The sequence below is a fragment of the Drosophila busckii genome, chromosome 2R, assembly GCF_011750605.1.
Source record: "Drosophila busckii strain San Diego stock center, stock number 13000-0081.31 chromosome 2R, ASM1175060v1, whole genome shotgun sequence".
Classification (NCBI taxonomy): domain Eukaryota; kingdom Metazoa; phylum Arthropoda; class Insecta; order Diptera; family Drosophilidae; genus Drosophila; species Drosophila busckii.
The window spans coordinates 21032422-21055486 of record NC_046605.1 but is presented as its reverse complement, the minus strand read 5'-3'; the positions used below and the strand labels follow the sequence as shown (position 1 = coordinate 21055486).

At 36.9% G+C, this 23065-nt stretch overlaps 2 protein-coding genes across 6 annotated transcripts in view; one reads left to right on the top strand and one right to left on the bottom strand.

The window, feature by feature from the left end:
• The window catches only part of LOC108596045 (oxysterol-binding protein-related protein 2), a 28689-nt gene that overhangs the window by 3022 nt on the left and 2602 nt on the right, over positions 1-23065 (bottom strand). The window contains exon 1 of one of the 3 annotated variants that reach the window (XM_017981428.2): positions 115-135. The exons of 1 other annotated variant lie outside the window; for it this stretch is intronic. The gene's annotated coding sequence lies outside the window, so the exon portion shown is untranslated. Of the gene's footprint in view, positions 1-110; positions 136-23065 lie in introns of those variants that run through there. One more of the 3 variants, XM_017981430.2, reaches the window with a different exon arrangement.
• On the top strand, positions 5685-22918 carry LOC108596042 (obscurin). 3 transcript variants are annotated; one of them, XM_017981423.2, is made up of 32 exons: positions 5685-7692; positions 8231-8548; positions 8606-8762; positions 8814-8899; positions 8963-9098; positions 9158-9342; positions 9426-9986; positions 10059-10919; positions 10984-11089; positions 11149-11330; positions 11718-11792; positions 13947-14113; positions 14178-14292; positions 14363-14602; positions 14660-15028; positions 15089-15345; positions 15414-15625; positions 15684-15823; positions 15881-16073; positions 16132-17133; positions 17182-17483; positions 17535-17716; positions 17777-17946; positions 18024-18164; positions 18225-18410; positions 18467-18704; positions 18767-19348; positions 19408-20108; positions 20562-20694; positions 20761-22412; positions 22474-22579; positions 22649-22918. In XM_017981423.2, exons 1-32 carry the CDS (start codon positions 5700-5702, stop codon positions 22787-22789), a joined length of 11889 nt encoding a protein of 3962 aa, XP_017836912.1. In that variant the 5' UTR covers positions 5685-5699; the 3' UTR covers positions 22790-22918. The 3 variants fall into 3 exon arrangements, with proteins under 3 accessions (XP_017836912.1, XP_017836913.1, XP_017836914.1); XM_017981424.2 differs by having other exon boundaries at positions 5685-6807; positions 22649-22789; XM_017981425.2 differs by lacking the exon at positions 11718-11792.

The following is a 23065-nucleotide window of genomic DNA, read 5'->3' as shown; positions in this document are numbered from 1 at the left end:
ATGTGCGTATATATTAAATTTACATACAATTATTAAATATACAATCATGTACTATCGTGTTGTTATCAAATTTTTTATGAATTTCATTTAATAACTTAACAGTGTTATACCTACTAGAACTTTTGTTTCCTTAATATGTTCTTATGATACTGACAAAGTAAATCAATACAAATGATAAGAAAGCTTTTGTCAACAGCTTTTAAGTAAGCCATCAAACACGCCTTTGTGCTGGACTGAATATCGATAGAATGCTTATCGAACCAAAATGTGGGCGCGCATACACAACTCGAATATAATTTATATGGTTTTAAATAACGGTACAAATGTATGTATAAATGAATTGTTTTGTGTAGTTTTTAATTTTATTTCAGTTTATGCTCTGTCTAAAATTAATATAATACTAAAAGCTCGCGTGTATGTTAGTATTCTTGCTAATGTACATATGCAGTGCTATCTCGGTCAACTTAATTATATTCTTTCATTCTATTTTTGTATTCATTGTAAATTAAAGTGAAGTGTATCAGATATGCATTATGCACATCTGAAATAACACCGTATTAGTTTTATAATCAGCCTTGTACTTCTCAGAAATCAACTGACAGCTCGACTCCGAAGTGTTTGAGATAGGGTAAAGCTATGTTCTTATGTACATATATATGTTAAAATTTATTTTTCTCTAATCACACTATTTTTATTTTTCTCAATGCTTATAAGTACATATGTATGAGCGTATATACAGTAGACACCCGCAAATTACAAATATCCAAAAGTTACATACATATGTACATATTTTTCGTAATGTGCTTAAAACAATAAAAATGGGTTGGCTTAATAAAATTGTGTTCAAAACCACAACTTCCCTGCGATTAGTGAATTTATGCATCAAAATACATACATACTATGTATTTATGTACGTACAAACATACATAAAATGTAATGTATATGTCTAAAAAGCTATCTGAATGACTCAGCATACCTTAAATTTTCAATTAACAGACGTCGGTTCTGATATATCATAAATATGATTGTGGATTAGCAATCAAACATACTTTTTATTTTCGTACGCATTCAAAAAGATACTGATAAAACTATTCCCTTACCTAAATAACATTCTCAAAGGCAAAAAATAAAGAATAATCAATTGAAGATATTAATATTCGAATTTTATTTGAAGGACTTACAGTATTTATTTATGATTTTATATTATGCACAAGCCCTACTAAATAAATGTATGTATTTATTTATGCTTTTTTTTTAATTTTAATTTAATTTTTTAATTTACACTGAGGCATGTTCATGCCAATATGAACCTATATACATACATACGTACGTACGTATGTACATTTCTATCTTCTATGAACCTAAATACATATACGTATGTGTATAAAACACTCACGTTCTTACATACACTTCTAGGTATGTGTGTATGCATGTGCATTATTTTTAAATTGTAAATTATTTTCTATTTTGTATTTTTTCAGAGAAAACGTTTGTTGTGATCAGCGAATATCGATCAGTAGTTTTTGTTCAGTTGCAAAGTTGTAAAGGTGCAGTCCAAAGCATAAGGAATTGGAATTATTCAAAAGCAACGTAAATACATTTGTGCGAGAAAAGATATCATAAATAGCCAATGACTCAACGATTTACTGCACTTTAAAGAGTCTTGTCTAATTAATTATTTAATATGTTTACGCGCGTTGTAGTATGTGCAGCTAGAAATCTCGTTTAGCCAATGTTGCGCAATATAAATGTTAATTAATTACGAAAAATTGCAAATATTGTTAATTGCCAGTGACGAATTTGTAAATACTATGGGAGTTAATCGAAATGAATAGTTAATTTAAAAACAGAGAATGTTATAAAATACAAATAAAGAGCAGTTATGGATACGGTAAGTACATATGTACATACATATGTATATACATACTATATATATACATACACATATATCACTTTATTTATACATACACATATATATATGTATTTCAGTTACGAGTTAAATACATACTAACATAACATACATACGTACGCATTTGTGTGCAAATACTCATGCGGGCGGTATTGGCACGAGTGCGAAACAAGCTAAAGAACAAATCTTATTTATATTCTTAACCTATAGCATAGCAGACATACATACATCTGTATATTTGTACACACCATATGTCTGTGTATTGATGACATATAGTCCTAATTTGCATTAACATGTGCAAATGTATCTCTTACTCAAAAGAAATTTAATAACTTTCCCCTTTCAGAGTTTAGATGTTGTATTTGTGAATCAAGATTATAAAGCTCAGACGACGGATGCTATAAGCGTCTCCCGCGGGGACTTAGTTGAGCTTATTAACACTGACACAACTTTGGGTGCAAAAAGGTGTGTAAATATTTAACAATGAAATTGTTATATGAATATTAAATTGTTAACGGTTTCAGATGCTTTGTGCGCGTATTTGATGGTCAAAAAATTCCAAAAGAAGGTCTAGTGCCAATGGAAATACTTGAAATCAATACAACTAACTTTTCCCTGAATGGACAGGAGAACGGCAAAATAGATTATGAATTTAAAAAAAAGTAGAAAAAAAAAATTGTTTAATAAATTAAAAATAACTATGCTTTCCTCTCCTCTATAGCACTATCGTTCGAGAGCTTATAGAAACCGAAGAGGAATTCTCCAGAGACTTGCAACATGTAGTGGACAATTACATTAAGTCTGTAGATGAGTCAACAACACCCAGATATGTGCGCGACAATAAGGATGTTATTTTTTGTAATTTTTTACAAATTGCTGAGTTTCATAATATGTAAGAGAGTTTATAAGGTATTTGAAAAGATTTGTTTGAGACAATCATTATATTTCTACTTTAAAGGGTACTTAAAGAGGGACTCAAATGTTATAGCAATCAACCTAGCATGGTAGCAAAGACTTTCTTACGACTGGAACGTGATTTCGATAAACATGTGAAATATTGTCAAAATGAGCTTCTCGCACAAGAATTTCTCGCATCCAACGTGGAGAGTCAAAATTTCTTTCAAGTAAGCAATAAAATAATTTTGATCTGCAGTATATTACTTATAGTATTACGGTTTTTAATGCCAGTTGTGAAAATTAAATTTTGGATTCACTTATGATAAATTGATAAAAAATTACAATACTATTTTTGTTAAACACTACAGCAATCTTGGGCCAAATCATGTATTTAGATTATATAACAATGGACAGTAAGTTGGTCCCACCACATTAATTACACTTGACTAGTATCGCAGCAAAACACACGCTGCACTCACAACACAACAATAAAGCTAACTGCGTCACAGCTGTTACCTGTACGTCAGCGACGTTGATGGCGCTCAGCACGTGCACCGCTGTCTATATAAAAATTGAAATGTGAATATTCCTAAGTTATTAACTATGCTGAAAATAAAGAAATAAAAAAAAAAAAATAAAAGCTTCGGTTGCTTAAGCCCTTATTTACCAAAGGTTGCTCTTATGTCTTATAGTTCTGAAAACAGTTGCTCAATAATCAGAGGACAGACGACATGTTGCTATATGACTCAGCTCGTCGAGCTGACAAGATGTATAGTACTATGTTGTCAGCCTCCTTTTCCCTGTTACATACTTTTGCATAGCTCTATGACACCCTTTTCCATTTTTTACAAAAATGTCAAAGTGTATACAAATTTAGCTAGCAGTAATTAGAGTTGTGTGCATCCGACTTTGGTATCCACTTTGATTAGGGGATCGTTCACAATTGTAGGCATTGATTAAATTTTTAAATTTTCTGCATTTGGTGTCCCTCTTTTAGTCTTTAAAATACTGTTGCTCATACAGACATCACTGACTCAGTTTGTCCTGCTGACCAGAAATACATACACCATACACTACACTACATACTCATTTACGTAGAAAAATTCAATTTAAAGTTTTTAGGTGTCGACTGTCTTCTAGGAGAGCGCTTCTCATGTTCTGTGTATTAAAGATAGAATGATGAAATTCTTAAATCTAACGAATATTTCTGCACCGATAATTCAAAAATCGTGTTGTCGACTTATGTCACTCTTCTAGTAAATGAGCGATGTGTAGATAGATGGCACCATTCATCTGCCAATTTTCATAAAAATGTGAAAGTGTATAAAATTTAGACTATATGCAAAGTTACGTACATATGTGTGTACACATATGTATTTACATACCATACATATGTATATATTATTCATATGTTTGTGCATTTGTGTGTGGAAGCACATAAACTAGGGTGCAATATTTGCAATATGTGTTTTTGATTTCCGCTGGCCACACATTTTAATGCTTTTGCCTTTAAGAAAATTTTTTGTGTATTCCGAATATATACGAGAGTAAGTTTATTTTTAAAACCAGGCGCTTCTGAATATTAAAGCTTTCGCGCATTTCAGTGTCTTCCGAGTAGTGTTTGCCGTCGTATCGTGGTAATTTATTTCTACACGTGGATTTTGTGCTACCTTGGTACATATTTTAATTACTTAGTTAAAGTTAATTTTTAAAATTATAGAGCAACCCCCCCCCCCTCCCCCCACCCCTACCCTTCGCTACATCACACAATTTGCTTCCTTTTGGAAAAATATATACATACGTATAGTGCTTTCGGTTGCTCGATAAGTTAACTCGCCGAAGGCCATTTCCAGTTATGCAATATAATTAAATGAAATTTCATTCACAGTTTGTGTAATTTTTACGGATAATTTCTTTGATTACTGTGAAATATCTATGTGATACATACATATGTATTTGAGCTTTTTTAATTACAAATTGTATTTGTTTATCTAAAATACATTCACACAGACGGATACTTAATAATAACTATGAATATTGACTTCAATTTATTACAAAATATTGGTTAAAATACTTATGTATGTGCGCTTGTACGTACATGCAAGTGTGAAACAAAATGTATACATATACATTTGAGCATAATACCCGCACACACATTAAAAAAAAAGTCTGTGAAAATTCGTCTACTCGTATGTGAACAGAATTAAAAACCACATATACATTTACATATGTTTGTATGAGTGTGTGTATTCGCAACAAGTGATTATTTTATTTAAAAATAAACCCAAGAATAAGTCCAGCTATTAGAGCTTTCGATCATATTTTTTATTGTGGTGGGCGATTGATGTGATGCGTGAATACTGGGTAATATTTGAAGCAGGATAAACAGCTCCAACTATTGATTTTGATTAGTTGGGAACAAATGTACATGCATATACGTATGTATGTATGTATGTATGTATACACATACCAAATGTATATGGCTATGAAAATTTTCTAGAGACCTTGAAAACACATTTAATATTCAATATAAATCAAACTTGATTTACACAGAAAAGTGATTTTGTTTTTTTTTTTCAGGAGCTTTCCAAAAGTCTTGGTGAGGATAAATCATTATCTGACCATCTAAAGCTTCCACTTCAACGAATAAACGACTACAAACTTCTGTTTAAGGTTTGCACTTAGTCCCACAAGTCCCATAAATTCAAAAAGAAAACATTAATAGTTAATTATAAGCTCATTTGATTGCAACTCAAATTTAACACTTCGTCAACTCAACTATTGCAAGGAGGCTTACTTTTAACAAACTCTGTTACTTTATTCACAGGAATTAATCAAATTATCACAAAGCTTAAACGAAAATGTTAGGGACTTGGAGAAAGCCTTAGAGTTAATGCTTAGTGTGCCAAGTAGAGCTTATGATAATAGATTTATTTCAAGCATTGAGGGTTATCGAGGTAACATTTATAAATTGGGAAGGCTCTTGCTGCATGAGTGGTGCACTTTTATAGATAAAGACGGCAAGTCGCATGATAGATACTGCTTTTTATTCAAATCAAGGCTTTTAGTAACGAAAGTACGCAAAGTCTCCGATAAAAGATCGATATTCATTTTGCAAAATATTATTAAACTCCCGCTTTACAATATTGAACATAAAATCGATGAGAAGCAACTTTGTCTCTCACCTAAAACTACAGATGGATCACCAAATTTATTTATTAAGCCCCATAACGAGGAAAGCCACTTGAATTGGTATAACGAAATTTGTACATATATTGATCAGGAAGTAACGCTCCAAGAGCATCATGCAGATGATTTAAGAATAGATTCCACAAATGTTGCCACTGAAAACGAGTTAATTCTACGCTTACCAACCAAAGCTGAAGCGCACGATCCGAGCTCAAGCATACGTCCTTCCGACGTCGCTGAAAACTATTTCCTGAGCAAGGAAACCAAAGAGCGACTAAAGCTTGAACAGCAGGAACTGCTGCGATTCGAGCACGAAGCTATTGAACTGTATAGAAGTCAACAGAATATATCAAATTCAAGACAAGCAAAGCCACAAACAGTTGCAGTTGAAAAGCCCTCTGGTGAACAAAAATTGGCAAATCCGAGTAGCTCAATCAAGATTGAGCGTGAAAATAATCTTTTGAAATCTCGCTTAATGGAAGCTGAAATCTCTGATGGAGGTGTAACTGTAAAGAAACCAAATGTAGATCTGGTTGACAGTAATGAAGGCATGGTCCAAACATTAAGTAACGTATCTACTATACAAAGTAATCGCAAGGAAAGTACAGTTTCTGCAATTTTAGTTAGTGTCGATGAAAATGTAACTTTGATTAGCACAGGCTCAATTGACACTAAAGAGAGTCAGAATGTAGAAAGCGTAGTATCGGCTAACAGACAACTTACAGAGTTGAATAGAAACGAACCTTCAAATGATATACGAACTTCCGTGGATTACCAAACATTTGACTTGTGTAAAGAGATTATATCAGATGGTAAGGACCAGCAAGCTTTCAACCTGATTAATACGAAAGATTTGATACCTCAAATACAAATATCCAAGCCTATAGAAACCGACACTGATACCACCTGCTTTCGAACTAAACACAAGCCTATAAAACTCAAGCATATTGTTGGCTATAATGAATCAATCCAGGATAGTGATAACGTACATGATAACTCCCAGAATCGACAGGGATTTGGTAATTTTACTAACATAAAAGACTCAGCATCGTTAACACGCTGGAATAATGCGCTTGCAAATAACGCGGCCGGCAATAATAATTTCGGAGGGGGCGATAACTTTCCACAAGGACCGCCTCCACCACCCTTACCACCTCATTATACTCGCATGCCTGGCTTCTTTCAACCGCTTCCGCTAATTGCATATGAGACAACCATAGAAATTTTAGTTGTTAAGGCACGCCCACCATCACCACCTCCCCGCTCGCCACCAACCGTGAAACGCGTTCTGGTCCATACTGAGAGCCTCGAACAAAAGACCCAAAACTTTTTGGAAGGCATCTACGACATGTCATTATCTGATACTTCGCTACGCAATGCAAAGCAAAAAATACGCTCTATTAAAAATACCGTGCTTAAGTCAACTGATTCCACTAATTATGCTCAGGATACTGTAAAGAAAGCAAAGGCACGCGATTTTATTCACATATTCACACCGCCCATCAAAAAGAAACGACCAATCTATGAAATAATTGAAGAGCCTGTAAATATATCTGAGCTTGAAGGTGAATATACTCAGTCTATTGCTGACGATTTCAGAGAGACAAGCGCCGACTTTGAAGTACGAGGCCAAAGCGTTGGCGGTATGGATGAAAACTATTCTAGCTATTCACTGGCTTCTAGGCGACGTCTTGAAAGTAAGTTCACCACTAACCATACCCATAAGCATTGATCAATGACTGTATAGCGTGTGTTTTTTGTCTAAGGACCTTTTCGTATACTATAAATAACTATATAATTATTCAGTGTTTTCAACAGTTTTGGAAAGCCAAAGGGAATCATTTTATTGCATGTGTGTATATGACGTGTATATTCTATCGTAGATTAGTCGTATCTAACTGCAGCAATCATACTTGTTAATTATATATTTAAAATACTGAGTATTTTCACTGGCAAACATACGTTCTATAATGGTCATCAATAATGTAATATATATGTCAGTAGATCCCCAATTTCACATCCAGGGTTATTTATACACATTTTTATCGTTTTATCAACCTTGAAAAAAATTTCCATAGAATCCTTAAACTCCCTATAAATTCCAGATTACAAAATTCCCTCACCCGCAAAGATAATTGAATTTGGTATCAATCATGATTACTGACAGTTGCTTAACTATCTATCTATTTAATTTAATTAATTAAAATATCATATGGTCTATTCCATAAATAAAAGAAACTACCAGAACCCGGGACTATGATAGAGGCACGTCGTATGACAGTACAGTAGAAAAGCAGCAGTATGGTATAAGTTCTAGACGGGATCGTACAACGCTAGATCGTATTGAAGGGCATACGTCCCTATTGGCCACTAGCCGAAGCGAAAGCCGTGCCGAAAGCCGAGCGGACAGTCGGGCCGAGAGCCGTAACTCATATTCTCGTGCTGAATCACGCACCGGTAAACGTTCATCCCTCAGCTATTTAGATGATACTCCGCAACGTTCTATAGAGAAGCCTGTGGTTGTTAAAATGCTAAAGAGCGTACAGGTTGAACGTAAGTACTGAATATACCCACACAAACTTATATTTGTATTATGAGAATTTATTTTAGCTGGGGAGACTGCCCATTTTGAAATTCAATTTAAGGAGCAGCCAGGCTTAGTTACTTGGCTAAAGGATAACAAGTCACTTGACGATCGTCTAGCTGATCGTATTATTCAAACAAGTGCTCCGATGAATTCATATCGCTTGGATATTAAGAATTGCAGGTGATTATATTTTTGATTTACCAAACAACAATACAAATTTCTCTCTTGCAGTGAAAATGATTCTGGGACATACACAATTCGTGCGCAAACCGGATCAGAAATAACCTCAGTCACAGCTCAACTCGCTGTTGGGCAAGGTGAGTGTTTTCTGTAGCACAATTTCTGAGAGTAAATTACTTATAAATGGTTACATCTCACAGCTACCGGTCATGATGAAACCAAAACCAATGTACCACCAGTCTTTTTGGTTACTCTGAAGGATGCGGAAATGATTGAAAATACGCTGTTTCGTTTCATGATCAAGATCTTGGGCGATCCAAAGCCGCGAGTTAAATTGTAAGCAAAATCAACTTCAAACTGCACTGGTAAAATATAATAAAAGTTTATTTATTTAGCTTTAAGGATCAGCAGGAAATACGTGAAGTCGATGATCGCATTCAAATTATACGCGATAAAGATTACTTAGGATTTTATGAATTAGTCATTGCAGAGGTTCAAAAAGAAGATGCTGGCGTTTACTCTTGCCGTGCTTCTAATAAATACGGTGAAGCTTCCTGTGAAGCAACTGCTACAACAGTAGGTAAATATAATTCGCAGCTATTATTTGCACAATATATTATGATAGGTGTAATCATTGTTAATTTGATTTCTCAACTTGAACAGAGTTTAAAAATCCTTTTGGTGCATTAAGTGGTCAAATTTTGCCAGCTGGTGAGAAACCAGTTTTTGCCTGGAAGCGAAATGGTGAAGATTTTGATCCTGAAGAGCGCTTCAAAGTTCTTTTTGGTGAGGATGAGGACTCGCTTGCTTTGGTTTTTCAGCACGTTAAGCCAGAAGATGCTGGCATATACACTTGCGTTGCACAAACCACAACTGGCAACATTTCCTGCAGTGCAGAGTTATCTGTACAGGGGGCTATACAGACATTGAACAGAGAGCCCGAAAAACCCACGCTGGTGATTGAACATCGTGAAGCAAATGCTAGCATAGGAGGATCGGCTATTCTCGAGCTGCAGTGCAAAGGTTTTCCCAAACCAGCTGTGCTCTGGAAGCATGAAGGGGAAATTGTTCAAGTGGATGACAGACATAAGTTCATGTATGAGGATGAGGAGAGCATGTCCCTTGTAATTAAAAATATCAATACCGAAGATGCCGGTCAATATACTATTGAAGCAGTCAATGAACTGGGCCAAGACGAAAGCTCTATATGCCTAATTGTGAAAGGTATGAATATAAACATATATAAACGTAACCTAAAACAAACAACTAACATTAATCTTATGAATGTTTTTTCAGCACCACCAAAAATAAAGCAAATACGTGATGTCATTTGCACAGCTGGCGAAAACGTCAAGATTGAAGTAGAAGTAGAAGGCTTTCCACAGCCAACTGTTAGTGTAACTAATAATGGCAAAGATGTGTCGGTCGACAGCAATGTAAAAATATTATCGCAGCCAAGCGGAAAAAGCACCGAAAAAGTTACCATAGAAATCTCCAATATTAAGCTCTCGCAATCTGGCAACTATGCTATTAGAGCTTCAAACGATCTGAGTCAGACCTCAGAGTTTTGGAATTGCACAGTGAAATCAAAGCCAGTTATTGTTAAGCACTTGGAAAGTGAATATATTCACGGTGAAAAGGAGACAGTGCAGATGACAGTGAGAGTAGATGCTTATCCAGAGCCAAAGCTTTCGTGGTATCATGATAGCACTGAAATTAAGCTAACAGACGCCAAATTTACCGCTTTGAGCGATGGCAACAACTATACTTTAAAGATCTCTGGAGCTACTCGGGTGGACGCTGGAAAATATACCGCGAAGGCAACAAATGAGCACGGTTCTGCAACTTCTGAAACTCAATTGCTTATGAAATGCACACCAGAGCTGACAAAGAAACTGAAGGATATTACAGTAAAGGAAGGCGATTGCAATGTTGAGCTTGTTGTGGGCGTGGATGCTTACCCGGTGCCAAAGGTCAAATGGTATATTGATGGCATTGAGATTGATGAATCGCGAAAAGACATTCGTCATGTCCAAGAGGGCAATGATTTCAAGTTAATCTTGAATAATGTTACCACAACGCTGCAAGGTGTCTACGCTTGCAAAGTAATGAACGATTATGGAGTTGTGGAAGACAATTGCAGTTTAACTGTAAATTGTAAGTTGTATTAAAGACAGCAAGACACAATAGTTAGTGAGCTTCTTTCCTAAATTATTTTAAGGCAAGCCCAAAATACGAAGAGCTCTTAAGGATATTGAGGTAAAAGAGGGAAATTCTTTTACACTGGAAGTCGAAGTCTATAGCAATCCAGAAGCAAATGTCAAATGGTAAATTTACTCACACAGCTGTGCTTATACTTTAAAATAAACATTTTTAAATATGAAAGGTTTAAAAATGGTCACGAGATTCACGAAGATGCTCGCATTAAAATCAAAAGAGATTCCCAACGCATTGAGAATTATTATCTCACACTGAATTTGGCTAGAACAGAGGACGCTGGAACTTATGAGGTTAAGGCAACGAATTTCATTGGAGAGACAACTTCGAGTTGTAAAGTAATGGTTTTAAGTAAGTACAAACAGTTTAAATATTCAACTTTTATGTGCACATATAGATAAATATGTACATACGTATTTAAGTTTGGATGATTTATATAAATCAAATGTGTCCGAAACATTGTTGTTGACATTAATTTATTTGGATCTGATTCTTCATTTTAATGCTTCTGTGCGTGAAGAGGTAGTTGAGCCTTTTTTTTTTTTTGCAGGAAACAACATATTATTTTTATATTATATTTCTTAAGCTGTTCATCATAAACGAGTTTTTTTTATACATTTTTTTAAGTTTCTTTAACTCGAAGTTCAGTTTAGATCGTTATTAATTGATTTTCATTTGTTTCGAGTTTTAAAATTATCCCCAAAATAATTAATACGCATAATACAAATTTTGATTTAGCAAGTGACAATATATCTATGGGAGAAACTGTGACAAAAACTTTGGTTGTAACCACCGAGCAACCAGAAGAAGGGGGTAATTGCATAAACATTTTTTCTCTAATAAAAAAAATAAAAATGAGCTAACATATTTTTATAAGAAATGTTGTAAAATTTTATCGAATATTGTAACACAGAAAACTGTTAATTTGCATTGCATAAGCCTCTTTCATCTTTGCTTGAATTTAACTTTACAAATATGTCTGATCACCGGCTGTGTGATCTGCAAAACTGCTTGCCAACTATGGGCGACAATGCTACTCCCGCCGGATCGTCATTTTAGGAAAAATCTTGGCTTAAGCATATACGAAATCTTCCCCTTTATTGTACATAATGAAATGGCATGTGGTGCATGAACGTGAGTTTTATTGTGTGTGGTACATAAAAATACTTTATATTAATAAAAAAAAAGAAACAGAAATAAAAAATTAAAAAAAAAAATTCAATAATAAATCTAACACGTCTGCTGATAACGAGAATGATAATAACAATTTTTAACATTCTTAGCTTTTTAATTTTTTTTTAATACATCTTTCACTTTAAGGCACGAAAATGCGCTGTTAATTTAAATCAAAGAAACGAATTTATGACACGAGGAGTACTACTTACATTTAGGGAACTGGCAACACTATTGTCAATATCTAACTTAATCTCGACATTTTTAATCTTAAACGTACTCAGTAAGTTTTGATGAACAAGTGCTATTTGTGAACAGTAAGTTAAAAACTCAATTCGGAAATTCGTTGGACAATTTTTCCACTTTCTACGTGAATTATCTCAACAAGAAAGTGTCGATGAACTGAGTTCTTCCGGCGATAAAGCACCATTAAATACCTACACCTCGCTGGTATAGTCAATTCTATAGTGGTCGTAGTTCGGTCGCCGGTGAATTTCCGTCCAACATCTTTGTTGTTGTTGTATCAAAAACATGGATGCAGTGTATGAATTTTTTCTCTCGTTTGATACTCTATAATATATCAATCGCGTTCAAAACTCATTTATTTGGGGTGTCTCAATAGGAATAAAAACAAAACAGATATCATTTGTACATCAAATTACCAAGTGGTACCGTTTCTGATTTTATTCAAGTTTTCAAAATTTATTAATTTGTGACTTTACCTTTGAATTCCTATTTTAGTAGACGATTAATAGAGGGGAAAAAAAAACCTGTCCTAATAGAAATAAGGTATATGTGCCTTTACAATTTTAATCACTGAAAAAGTTAAGCGACAACACACTTAAATAACACTTTCAAATGTTTTTAAAAGGTTTACATTTCATAGTCCGTGCTCTTTTTTTTTACTCATCATCTTTAAAATTATTATTCATTAGACGCAAAATAAAACTAGGGCATCGCAGCAAACACACGTCATGCAATCCAACCAACAACGAAACGCGTTTTCGCTGAGGTCAGCAGCGACGCCGCGCTGCGCGCGTATCGATGTCCGTCTGTAGGTTGGTGTTCTCAGCACTAAGAGCTAGAGCAACAAATTTGGTTGTGGTGCTCCTTTATCCAGGACATCGTTCTAAGGCAGGTACATAAATCTTGAATTAAATCAACAAAATTGCCGAGTCAGGTTTTCGACCGGATTCGTGCGATCGGATAATAAGTAGGAATATTTACATTTACTTTATTATAGGCAGCGGTGTTGTGCTGTGTGACGCGCATTATAACGACGCTGCGACGCAGCGCGGCGTCGCTGCCGACGCAGCGGCGGTGTCGCTGTTTTGTGTATATGTGTTCATGAGTGCATGCGTGTGCTTGCCCTAGTCAAAGTGTATCTAAAAGTTGGTGGCCGCCCAACTTTAATTTGTCCACTTGTTTTTTTTTCGGACAGTTGCAAAACTAAGATACTCTTTTACATATTTTATAAGAGAAGGTATAAGAAAATACTCACAAAAGAAACTGCAAAGTGTATAAGACAAAACTTAGCACGGCCGAATGGCATCGATTCAAACAGTACATATAAAATTTAGGCTTATTTTAAAATAAGTTTTTTTCTATATTGAAAAGTTGAAATCAACGAATAATATCAACTAACTTCGATATCCGGACTACCGATGTGTAATATAATTTTGTAAATATATGTGTATATACTTATGGCTAAGTAACAAAAAATAACCGAAATGGCAGCGTTAAAACTTCAAAATTTCATCCGCACGAAGATTAATTAAAATTATTTGATTACAGCTGTGCCAGAAATCGTTCACGTTGACGTTTTTCAAATACATAGCTTTGAAAGCTTGCCACTTAAATATGAAGTTATTGCAACGGGTATACCAAAACCAGAAGCCATTTGGTATAAGGATGAAAAACCGCTTGCAGCTGACAAGCATTGTTCGATTTCAGTGGATGGGGTTGGTTTTAAGCTAAACAAGTATCAATTGGGATCATAATTACTATTAGTGAAATATTTACTAGGATCACTATAAATTAGAAGTACAATCATTGAGTCTCAACGATGCTGGCGAATATAAAGTTGTGGTGAAAAATAAAGTTGGTGAAAAGAGTCATCAAGGAGTGTTATCTTTGTCGGGTAATTAAACAATAATTTGCGTCACTTTATATTTTACTATGGCTATAAATATAATTTCTTAACACTGCAGGTGTTGCTGAGTACAGGAAACCACTGCTTATATCAGGATCTAACTTAAAAGATATTAAGGTTAAGAAAGGTGACAACATCTCTGAGGCTGTTATATTCACAGCTGATCCAGCGCCAGAAATTATTTGGCTCAAGGATGGCCAGAAAGAGGATGGTGATGCCACGCTTGTTTTGACAACAGAAATTAAAGAGCTCGATCATGGATTAAAGCAATATACATGCACCTTAAATATTAAAGACGGTATAAAAGATAATTAATAATTTATATTCTTTGAAAACAATCGATATATACTTTTAGCTGATATTAAGAACTCGGGTAGATACGAATTGAAGGTGAAAAATAAATATGGAGAAATGGCAACGCAGGGTTGGATAGATGTGCTGGCTAAGCCTGAGATAAGCGGTTTGGAAAATCTTAAGTGCATGCCAGGGGAGTCTGTGTGCTTTGAAGCTTTGGTGCGCGCTAATCCAAAGCCAAAAGTTACCTGGACTCGTGGCAATGAAAATCTCTGCAACAATGAAAATTGCGAGGTTATTGCCGATGTGGACGGTGATAAATATAGAATTGTATTCCAGTCCGTATTGCCGAGCGAAGATGGAAAATACACTATAACGGCGGTTAACTCTGAAGGCAGATCAGAAAGTGACTTTAATTTGCATGTGTTAGGTAAATAAAATATTAATAGTACTTAGGCTAAAGACTGTACGTAACGCTTCTAACTTTTAGTTGAGAAGCCTACGTTCATAGTGCCACCAGAGAGTCAGACTATTCACGATTACAAGCCAGCCACCCTAAAGGCTATAGTGCATGGTGTACCTACACCTACTGTTGCATGGCTTAAGGATGATAAGCCCATTAATCTGGACACCATTAGCAGCTCTACACAGAAAAAAGCTTATAGTGTTCAGTCCAAGGAAATTGGATCCGATCAAATAGAAAGTCTGTTTGAAATTGCAGCTTTCAGAACTGAAAATGCTGGAGCGGTAAACAAGTTTATTAGCCAACATTGAATTGTCTCTTTAAGCCAAGTATTCGTTTTTTATTTTAATAGTATACCTGTGTGGCCAAAAACGAAGTGGGAGAAACGAAGGCACTCTTCAAATTAGCGCTACAATCGCTGGCACCTAACTTTTCGCAAAAACTAGACAGTGCGCTTGATGTGCTGGAAGGAGAACCCCTTGTGCTGGAATGTGTCGTGGATGGCAGTCCATTGCCCACCATTCAGTGGTTCAAGGATAGCGAGGAGGTTAAACCTAGTCAAAGGTAATAAGATTGTAAAATAAAAAGTTCATGCAATATATTAATTTTTACTTTCATGTAGGGTTAAGTTGTCCAACACACCGGAAGGTCTGGTCAAATTGGAAATCAACAACTGTGAGCCAAATGACTCTGGCGCCTATAAGCTTATTATATCCAACCCACATGGCGAGAAGGTGGCACTATGTGCTGTTGCAGTAAAACGTAAATAATTTAGCTTTTATCAAGTGTTCTCTCTTTTGTAATGCTTCTTTTCATTAGCTGAGGAGATGCAGCCCAAATTCTTAAAACAGATTGAAAATCAATCGGTCATCGTCGGACAATCCATGAAATTGAGCGCTCAGGTTACTGGTTTCCCAGCGCCTGAGATTAAGTGGTATAAGGATGGCATGCCTTTGGGTCCAAGCTCTAGCATTAACTTTATAAACAATCCCAATGGACAAATAGGTCTTAGGTATGGTTCTATATACCTTACTATATGTAGCCATTATTATAAAAAAGTCATTACATAGCATTGATACTGTCGATGGACTTGATGCTGGAGTCTACAAGTGCATTATTGTTAACAAAGGCGGTGAGGAAGAGGGGTCAGCCAATGTGGCAGTTGTTGCAAAGGAAGCAAAGCCTACGTTTGTGGCTCAACTGCAGGATTCAACAAGCATTGAAGGCTTCCCTGTTAAGATGGACGTCAAGGTTATAGGTTATCCAAAACCGGAACTTCATTGGTTCCACAATGGTCATGAAATTTCGCCCGACAACAAGCATTATGCCATCGTAGAAAATCCCGACAATAGCATTAGTCTGACTATAGAAAAAACTACGCCTGCAGACTCTGGTTTATACGAGGTTGTTGCACAAAATACGGAGGGATCTACTGCTTCAAAGGCTAAACTCTACGTAGCGCCCAAGGCTGATGAAACAGCTGCGGAAGAAGCTCCACAATTCGTTTCTGGTTTGAGAGATGTTAATGCGGATGAGGGCCAAGAGTTGGTTCTGTCAGCGCCATTTGTTGCAAATCCTATGCCAGAGATTATTTGGTCTAAGGATGGCGAAATATTGACGCCCAGTGAACGGGTGTTGATCACTTGTGATGGCAAGCATGTGGGTCTGAGCATCAAACCCGTCGAAACCGCTGATTCAGGTAATTACTCCTGTTTGATGGCTAATCCCTTGGGCGAGGACACTTCTGGTTGTAATGCCAATGTTCGAAAAGTCTACAAGGCACCAGTTTTTACACAAAAAATATCAGATCAACAACAAGTGCTAGGTAACAATGCCAAACTTCCTGTCACGGTTTCTGGAGTTCCGTATCCAGAGCTCACATGGTTCTTTAGCAACAAACCTATTAATATTGGACAAGCACCTGGCAAATATGAACTTAAAAACGATGGAGACCACCACATGTTAATTGTTAACAATTGTGAAAAAGCCGATCAGGGTGAATATAAATGCATTGCCTCAAATAGAGAAGGTAAAGATATTACCCAAGGACGCTTGGATATTGTCAACGAAATGTAAGTAAACGTTATTTTGAGCTACAAAGACTAATGTGTCTGTTACAGTAAGAAGCACCAGCGCTCCGAGCCGCCAGTGTTCCTTAAAAAAATTGGCGATTGTGATGTGTATGAGGGCATGACTGCTAAATTTACCGCATGTGCTACAGGCTATCCAGAACCAGAAGTTGAGTGGTTCAAGAATGATCAGAAGCTATTTCCATCCGATAGAATTCTACTCGATAAGGAGCCAAATGGTCTTTTACGTTTGACCATTAAGAACGCATCAGAGCATGATGTGGGACGCTATTCCTGCAGAGTTTTCAATCCCTATGGTGATGATATTTGCAATGCCGAACTGTTCTATGATTGTAAGAAACATTCTATTTGCGGAAGCCGAAAAACTTAACATATTATTACAGCGTTCGATTCGCGTCAAAAACCTTTGGGTGACCAATACTCTGACTTTAAGCAATACAAAAAGTCTGGTGCCCCACCACCATTACCAGATGGTCCGATTATATCAAGAATGACAGACCATAATTTGTTACTATCATGGAAACCGTCTGTGCCATTGTCGCCACGCTATCCAGTCACTTATCAGGCAAGTTAATAGTTTCTAAACAAGCTTTGGATTAGAATATATTTATACTCATTTTTTAAGGTCGAAATGATGGATCTACCTGAAGGAGATTGGCGCACTATACGCACTGGTATACGCAGTTGTGCTTGCGAAATCAGAAACTTAGAAGGGCCCAGAGATTATAGATTTAGAGTTCGTGTTGAAAATAAGTTTGGCGTCAGCGATCCAAGTCCGTACACACAAACATTTAGGTAACTAATTTATACATATGCTTACTACGTATAAAAATACGAGAAATTAAACTAAAATTGTCTATTATAACTTATAGGCAGAAGATTATACCAGAACCACCAAGAACATATACCTATCTGCCTCCTGGTACAGACTTTAGACCCGAGACCTCACCATACTTTCCAAAAGATTTTGATATTGAACGGCCTCCTCATGATGGCCTGGCTCAAGCACCACAGTAAGTCCCTCAATATTTTAAACAATGTTCCCTAATATATTTGAAAATGCATAACCTTAGATTCCTGCTGCGTGAAAATGATTTCTCCTATGGTGTGAAAGGACACAATACTGAGTTGATGTGGTTTGTTTATGGTTATCCCAAACCAAAGATGACATATTATTTTAACGATATGGCAATTGAATCTGGTGGAAGATTTGATCACAGCTATACACGCAATGGTCAGGCTACGCTTTTCATTAACAAGTAAGTTAAATTGAATTTTATTGTGTGCGATAATAATCTTATCTGTTAAACCTAAGTATGCTTGATCGGGATGTAGGCTGGTATGAGGCCGTGGCTAGCAATGAACATGGCGAGGCAAGGCAAAGAGTGCGTCTTGAAATAGCTGAGCATCCTAGATTCCTAAAGCGACCTGATGAAACTTTCATTATGTGTCGAAAGAATGGACGAATTGAGGCAAGAATTATTGGTATACCTTTACCAGAAGTACATTGGTATAAGGATTGGAAGCTTATAACAGACACATCACGCATTAAGGTAAACTTTATATACTCTTAAAATGTTTAGCACAATACTATACAAGACAATTGTACTTATAGATAAGCTCATATGATCCAGACATTTATGTACTCTCCATACATGACTCTATAATCAAAGACGCTGGATTGTACTCTATCAGCGCCAGAAATGTTGCTGGCTCCATTAGTACCTCTGTGACCGTGCACATTGAGGAAAATGAAGATCTATATATATTCAAGACATATGGCAGACATCCATATGTTCGCGCAAAGCAATTGCGCTATGAGGACAAGTATGATATTGGAGATGAGTTGGGACGCGGCACTCAGGGCATAACCTATCATGCGGTCGAGCGGGCAACCGGTGATAATTACGCTGCAAAGATAATGCATGGTAGACCAGAGTTGCGTCCATTTATGTTCAATGAATTGGAAATGATGAACATGTTCAACCATAAACATATAATACGGCCATATGATGCCTATGAGACCGACCGTTGTGTTACGCTTGTTATGGAATTGGCTGCGGGTGGTGAGCTAGTTAGGGACAATTTACTTCGTCGTGACTATTATACCGAGCGTGATATTGCTAACTATATCCGTCAGTCTTTATGGGGTCTGGAGCACATGCACGACATGGGCGTTGGACACATGGGCTTAACAGTGAGTAAAAAACAAAAACAGTTAGTAAGGAAACTATTGTTTTCTTTCTATCGTTTTAGATTAAGGACTTGCTAATTTCAACTGTAGGCAGCGATTATATAAAGGTTTCGGACTTTGGGTTGTCGCGCAAAATAAATAAGCATAATCTATCGACCTTGGACTATGGCATGCCAGAGTTTGTTTCTCCGGAAGTAGTCAATAAGGAAGGGGTTAACTTTTCACACGATATGTGGTCTATTGGCCTAATTACCTATGTGCTGTTAAGTGGCAGAAATCCTTTCCTGGGCGCCGACGACAGAGAAACACTATCAAATATACGTGAAGGCCGCTGGGACTTTAGAGATGAATTTTGGACGCATATTTCCGAAGATGGCCGTGACTTTATCAGTCACCTTTTGCTTTATAGTCCAGAGGAGCGCATGGATATTAAGACTGCACTCAAGCATCCTTGGTTCTTTATGCTCGATCGCAATAGAAGCGATAGTGATTATCACATTGGCACAGATCGTTTGAGAAACTATTATGATCATTTCCGTGATTGGTATGCCAATGCTTCATGCAAGAACTACTTCCGGCGCCGTCGTCTAAGTGGCTGCTTCCAACATCCATCGAAAATGGTATATCCACCTGGACACTCGTATACGCCCGAGGCCACACCTGAGCCTCTGCCAGAGCCAAGGAAGCGTTCAAAACGTGAAGATGTTGTGTCCAAATTCTTGCATCCCGACTATGAGCTGGGCCTTATACAATCGGAAAGCCAGTGAGTAGTTGAACAAAAAATCTATATACATAAGTCCATCAGTAGAACTGATTAAGAATAATGCTAACCGGCAGAAGAAATCTATATAGACTGACGAGGAGAGTTTATAAAAATGTGAAATAAATCACAAAATTGCCTAGTCATTGCCGATTGTGCAAATTTCACAACGATCGGATAAATAACTTAGGAATTATTTACATTTAAATACACGGGGTGCACGTGCTGACGCGCCATATAAACGTCGCTGCCGACGCAGTGGCAGCGTCGTTGTTGACGCTACAGCGAGCAGTTGTGACGCGTCTGCTGTTTTACGTGTATGTGTTCATGAATGCATGCGTGTGTTTTCTGCGATGCCCTAGTCAAAGTGTATTTAAAAGTTGGTGGCGCCCAACTTTAATTTGTCCACTTGTTTTTTAATAAATATTATTAATTATTTAAATCCGCAAAATTTAGCTATCAATATGGACCTGACACTTACTTGCTGCAATTAAGAGATGTAAACTTCCCAGTTAGATTACGTGAATATATGAAAGTAGCGCATAGGCGATCACCATCATTTGCCTTAAATGATTCAGTTGATTGGTCGGTAAGTAGCACCAATTATAATATAAAACATTTCTATTTAACCAATAACTTACCAACCAATTTAAAGCTCCCAGTTATACGCGAAAGACGTCGCTTTACTGACATTATGGATGAAGAAATTGATGACGAGCGCACTAGGAGTCGCATTAGCATGTATGCTGCTAACGATTCGCATTCTATTAGACGTCTTCGAACCGAATTGGGACCGCGCTTAGATGAATATACAGAGGCTGATGCTATGATTGAAAGCCAACGCGAAGGTTATCCACCATTCTTCAGGGAGAAACCACAAACTATTGCCATAACCGAAAACAAGCCAGCGCATATACACTGCTTCGCCGTTGGCGATCCCAAGCCATGTGTGCAATGGTTCAAAAATGATATGGTGCTGTCCGAAAGCAAGAGAATTAAAATAACCTATGACGAAGATGGACGCTCAATTCTGCGATTTGAGCCCGCTGTGCATTATGATGTGGGTGTCTATAAGGCAGTGGCCAGAAATAAGGTTGGTCAAACAGTAGCCAGATGCCGTATAGTTGTTGCCACGTTGCCCGATGCACCAGATTCACCAGAAGTTTCAGCCAATAGCGCCAGTGAAATATTACTGAGATGGAAGCAGCCGCGTGACGATGGACATTCGCCCGTATTGTGCTATAGTCTGCAGTTTAAGAAACACGATTGTGATGCTTGGACCACAGTTGCTGATAATATAGATCATGAGTTTTATCTGCTGCACGAGCTTACACCGAATACCAAGTATCATGTACGCCTGGCATCAAAGAACCGAATTGGCTGGAGTGACATGGGAATACTTGTTAATGCGGCTACCTCATCTCCAGACTCGCCTAAGGTGCACATAACCAAAGCCATGAAACATCTGCAGCAGCTGACAGAAAAGGGTCAGGAAGTCATACCGGAGGAAGAACGTGTCCATACAGACTATCATTGCGAGCGAGAGCCGCCCAACTGGGTCACCGATTCATCCGTTAGCGACAAGTATAGCTTTATATCCGAAATAGCTCGAGGAGAGTTCAGCACCATTGTGAAGGGCATACAAAAATCCACAGACACTGTTATTGTTGCGAAAATCTTTGAGGTAACTGATGAGATCGAAGAATCAATTGTTGGCGAGTTCGATAACTTCAAGACCTTGCGTCATGAGCGTATACCAGCGCTTTTTGCAGCGTATAAGCCACTTAATGTGCCCATTGCCATTTTTGTTATGGAAAAACTTCAAGGCGCTGATGTGTTGACTTACTTTAGCAGTCGTCACGAATACTCCGAGCAGATGGTGGCTTGTGTAATAACTCAACTCTTAGATGCATTGCAATACCTGCACTGGCGTGGCTATTGCCATCTCAACATACAGCCCGATAATGTTATAATGGCTTCAGTTCGTTCTATACAAGTGAAACTGGTTGACTTTGGTGCTGCCAAGAAGGTTAATAAGCTGGGTGTTAAAGTTACACCATGTGGATTGCTGGACTTCCAGCCACCTGAAATGATTAACGAAGAGCCAATCGTGCCGCAAAGTGACATTTGGTCACTGGGCGTGCTTACTTATCTACTCTTATCTGGCTGTAGTCCCTTCCGCGGCTCAGATGAACATGAAACCAAGCAAAACGTTTCATTTGTCCGCTATCGCTTTGAGAATCTTTTCAAGGAAGTAACACCAGAAGCAACAAGATTTATTATGTTGCTTTTCAAGCGTCATCCAACGTTAGTAGTTATATTTTGCATTGAAAGTTAACAAATTTTTAATTTTTGATTGCTATTTCAGCAAGCGTCCATACACAGAAGATTGCCTGGAACATAGATGGCTCATGTCTTCAGACTATATGGTCAGAAAGAGGGAGCGTGCCGTATTTTTGGGCAGTCGTTTGAAGGTAATTTAATGCCAAAACACTTAAATTTGCAATCACTTTTCTTCAATTAATTTGAATGTGCATATTTAGAACTTCAATGATGAGTATCGCGAATACAAGAGTAAAAAGGCTACATCGTCTAAGGCTGTATATTCGGTTGACGGTGGACCAACACCTTCTCAATTGCTTCGATCGAATAGCATTCAAGAGGAATTGCTTACAACTTTTTAGTGTATCCTAATATATCACAAAAGATAATTCAGATAATTTCGGATTGTCTTTGTATTTTGGACTATATACGCATGTTACGGATTGGGACTTAACTCAATAAATTAATTTGTAATGTTACCCATTAAAAAATCGAAATTTTTAATTTTCATACCTCTAAATAAATTTGAACTGTTGACTTAGCAAAATATCGTTTTCAAAACTCCACTGGTAGCGTGAGTATTCCTATTGTTATTCATGTTAAAGAACCAACTACTTTTGTGAACATCGTTTTATTTA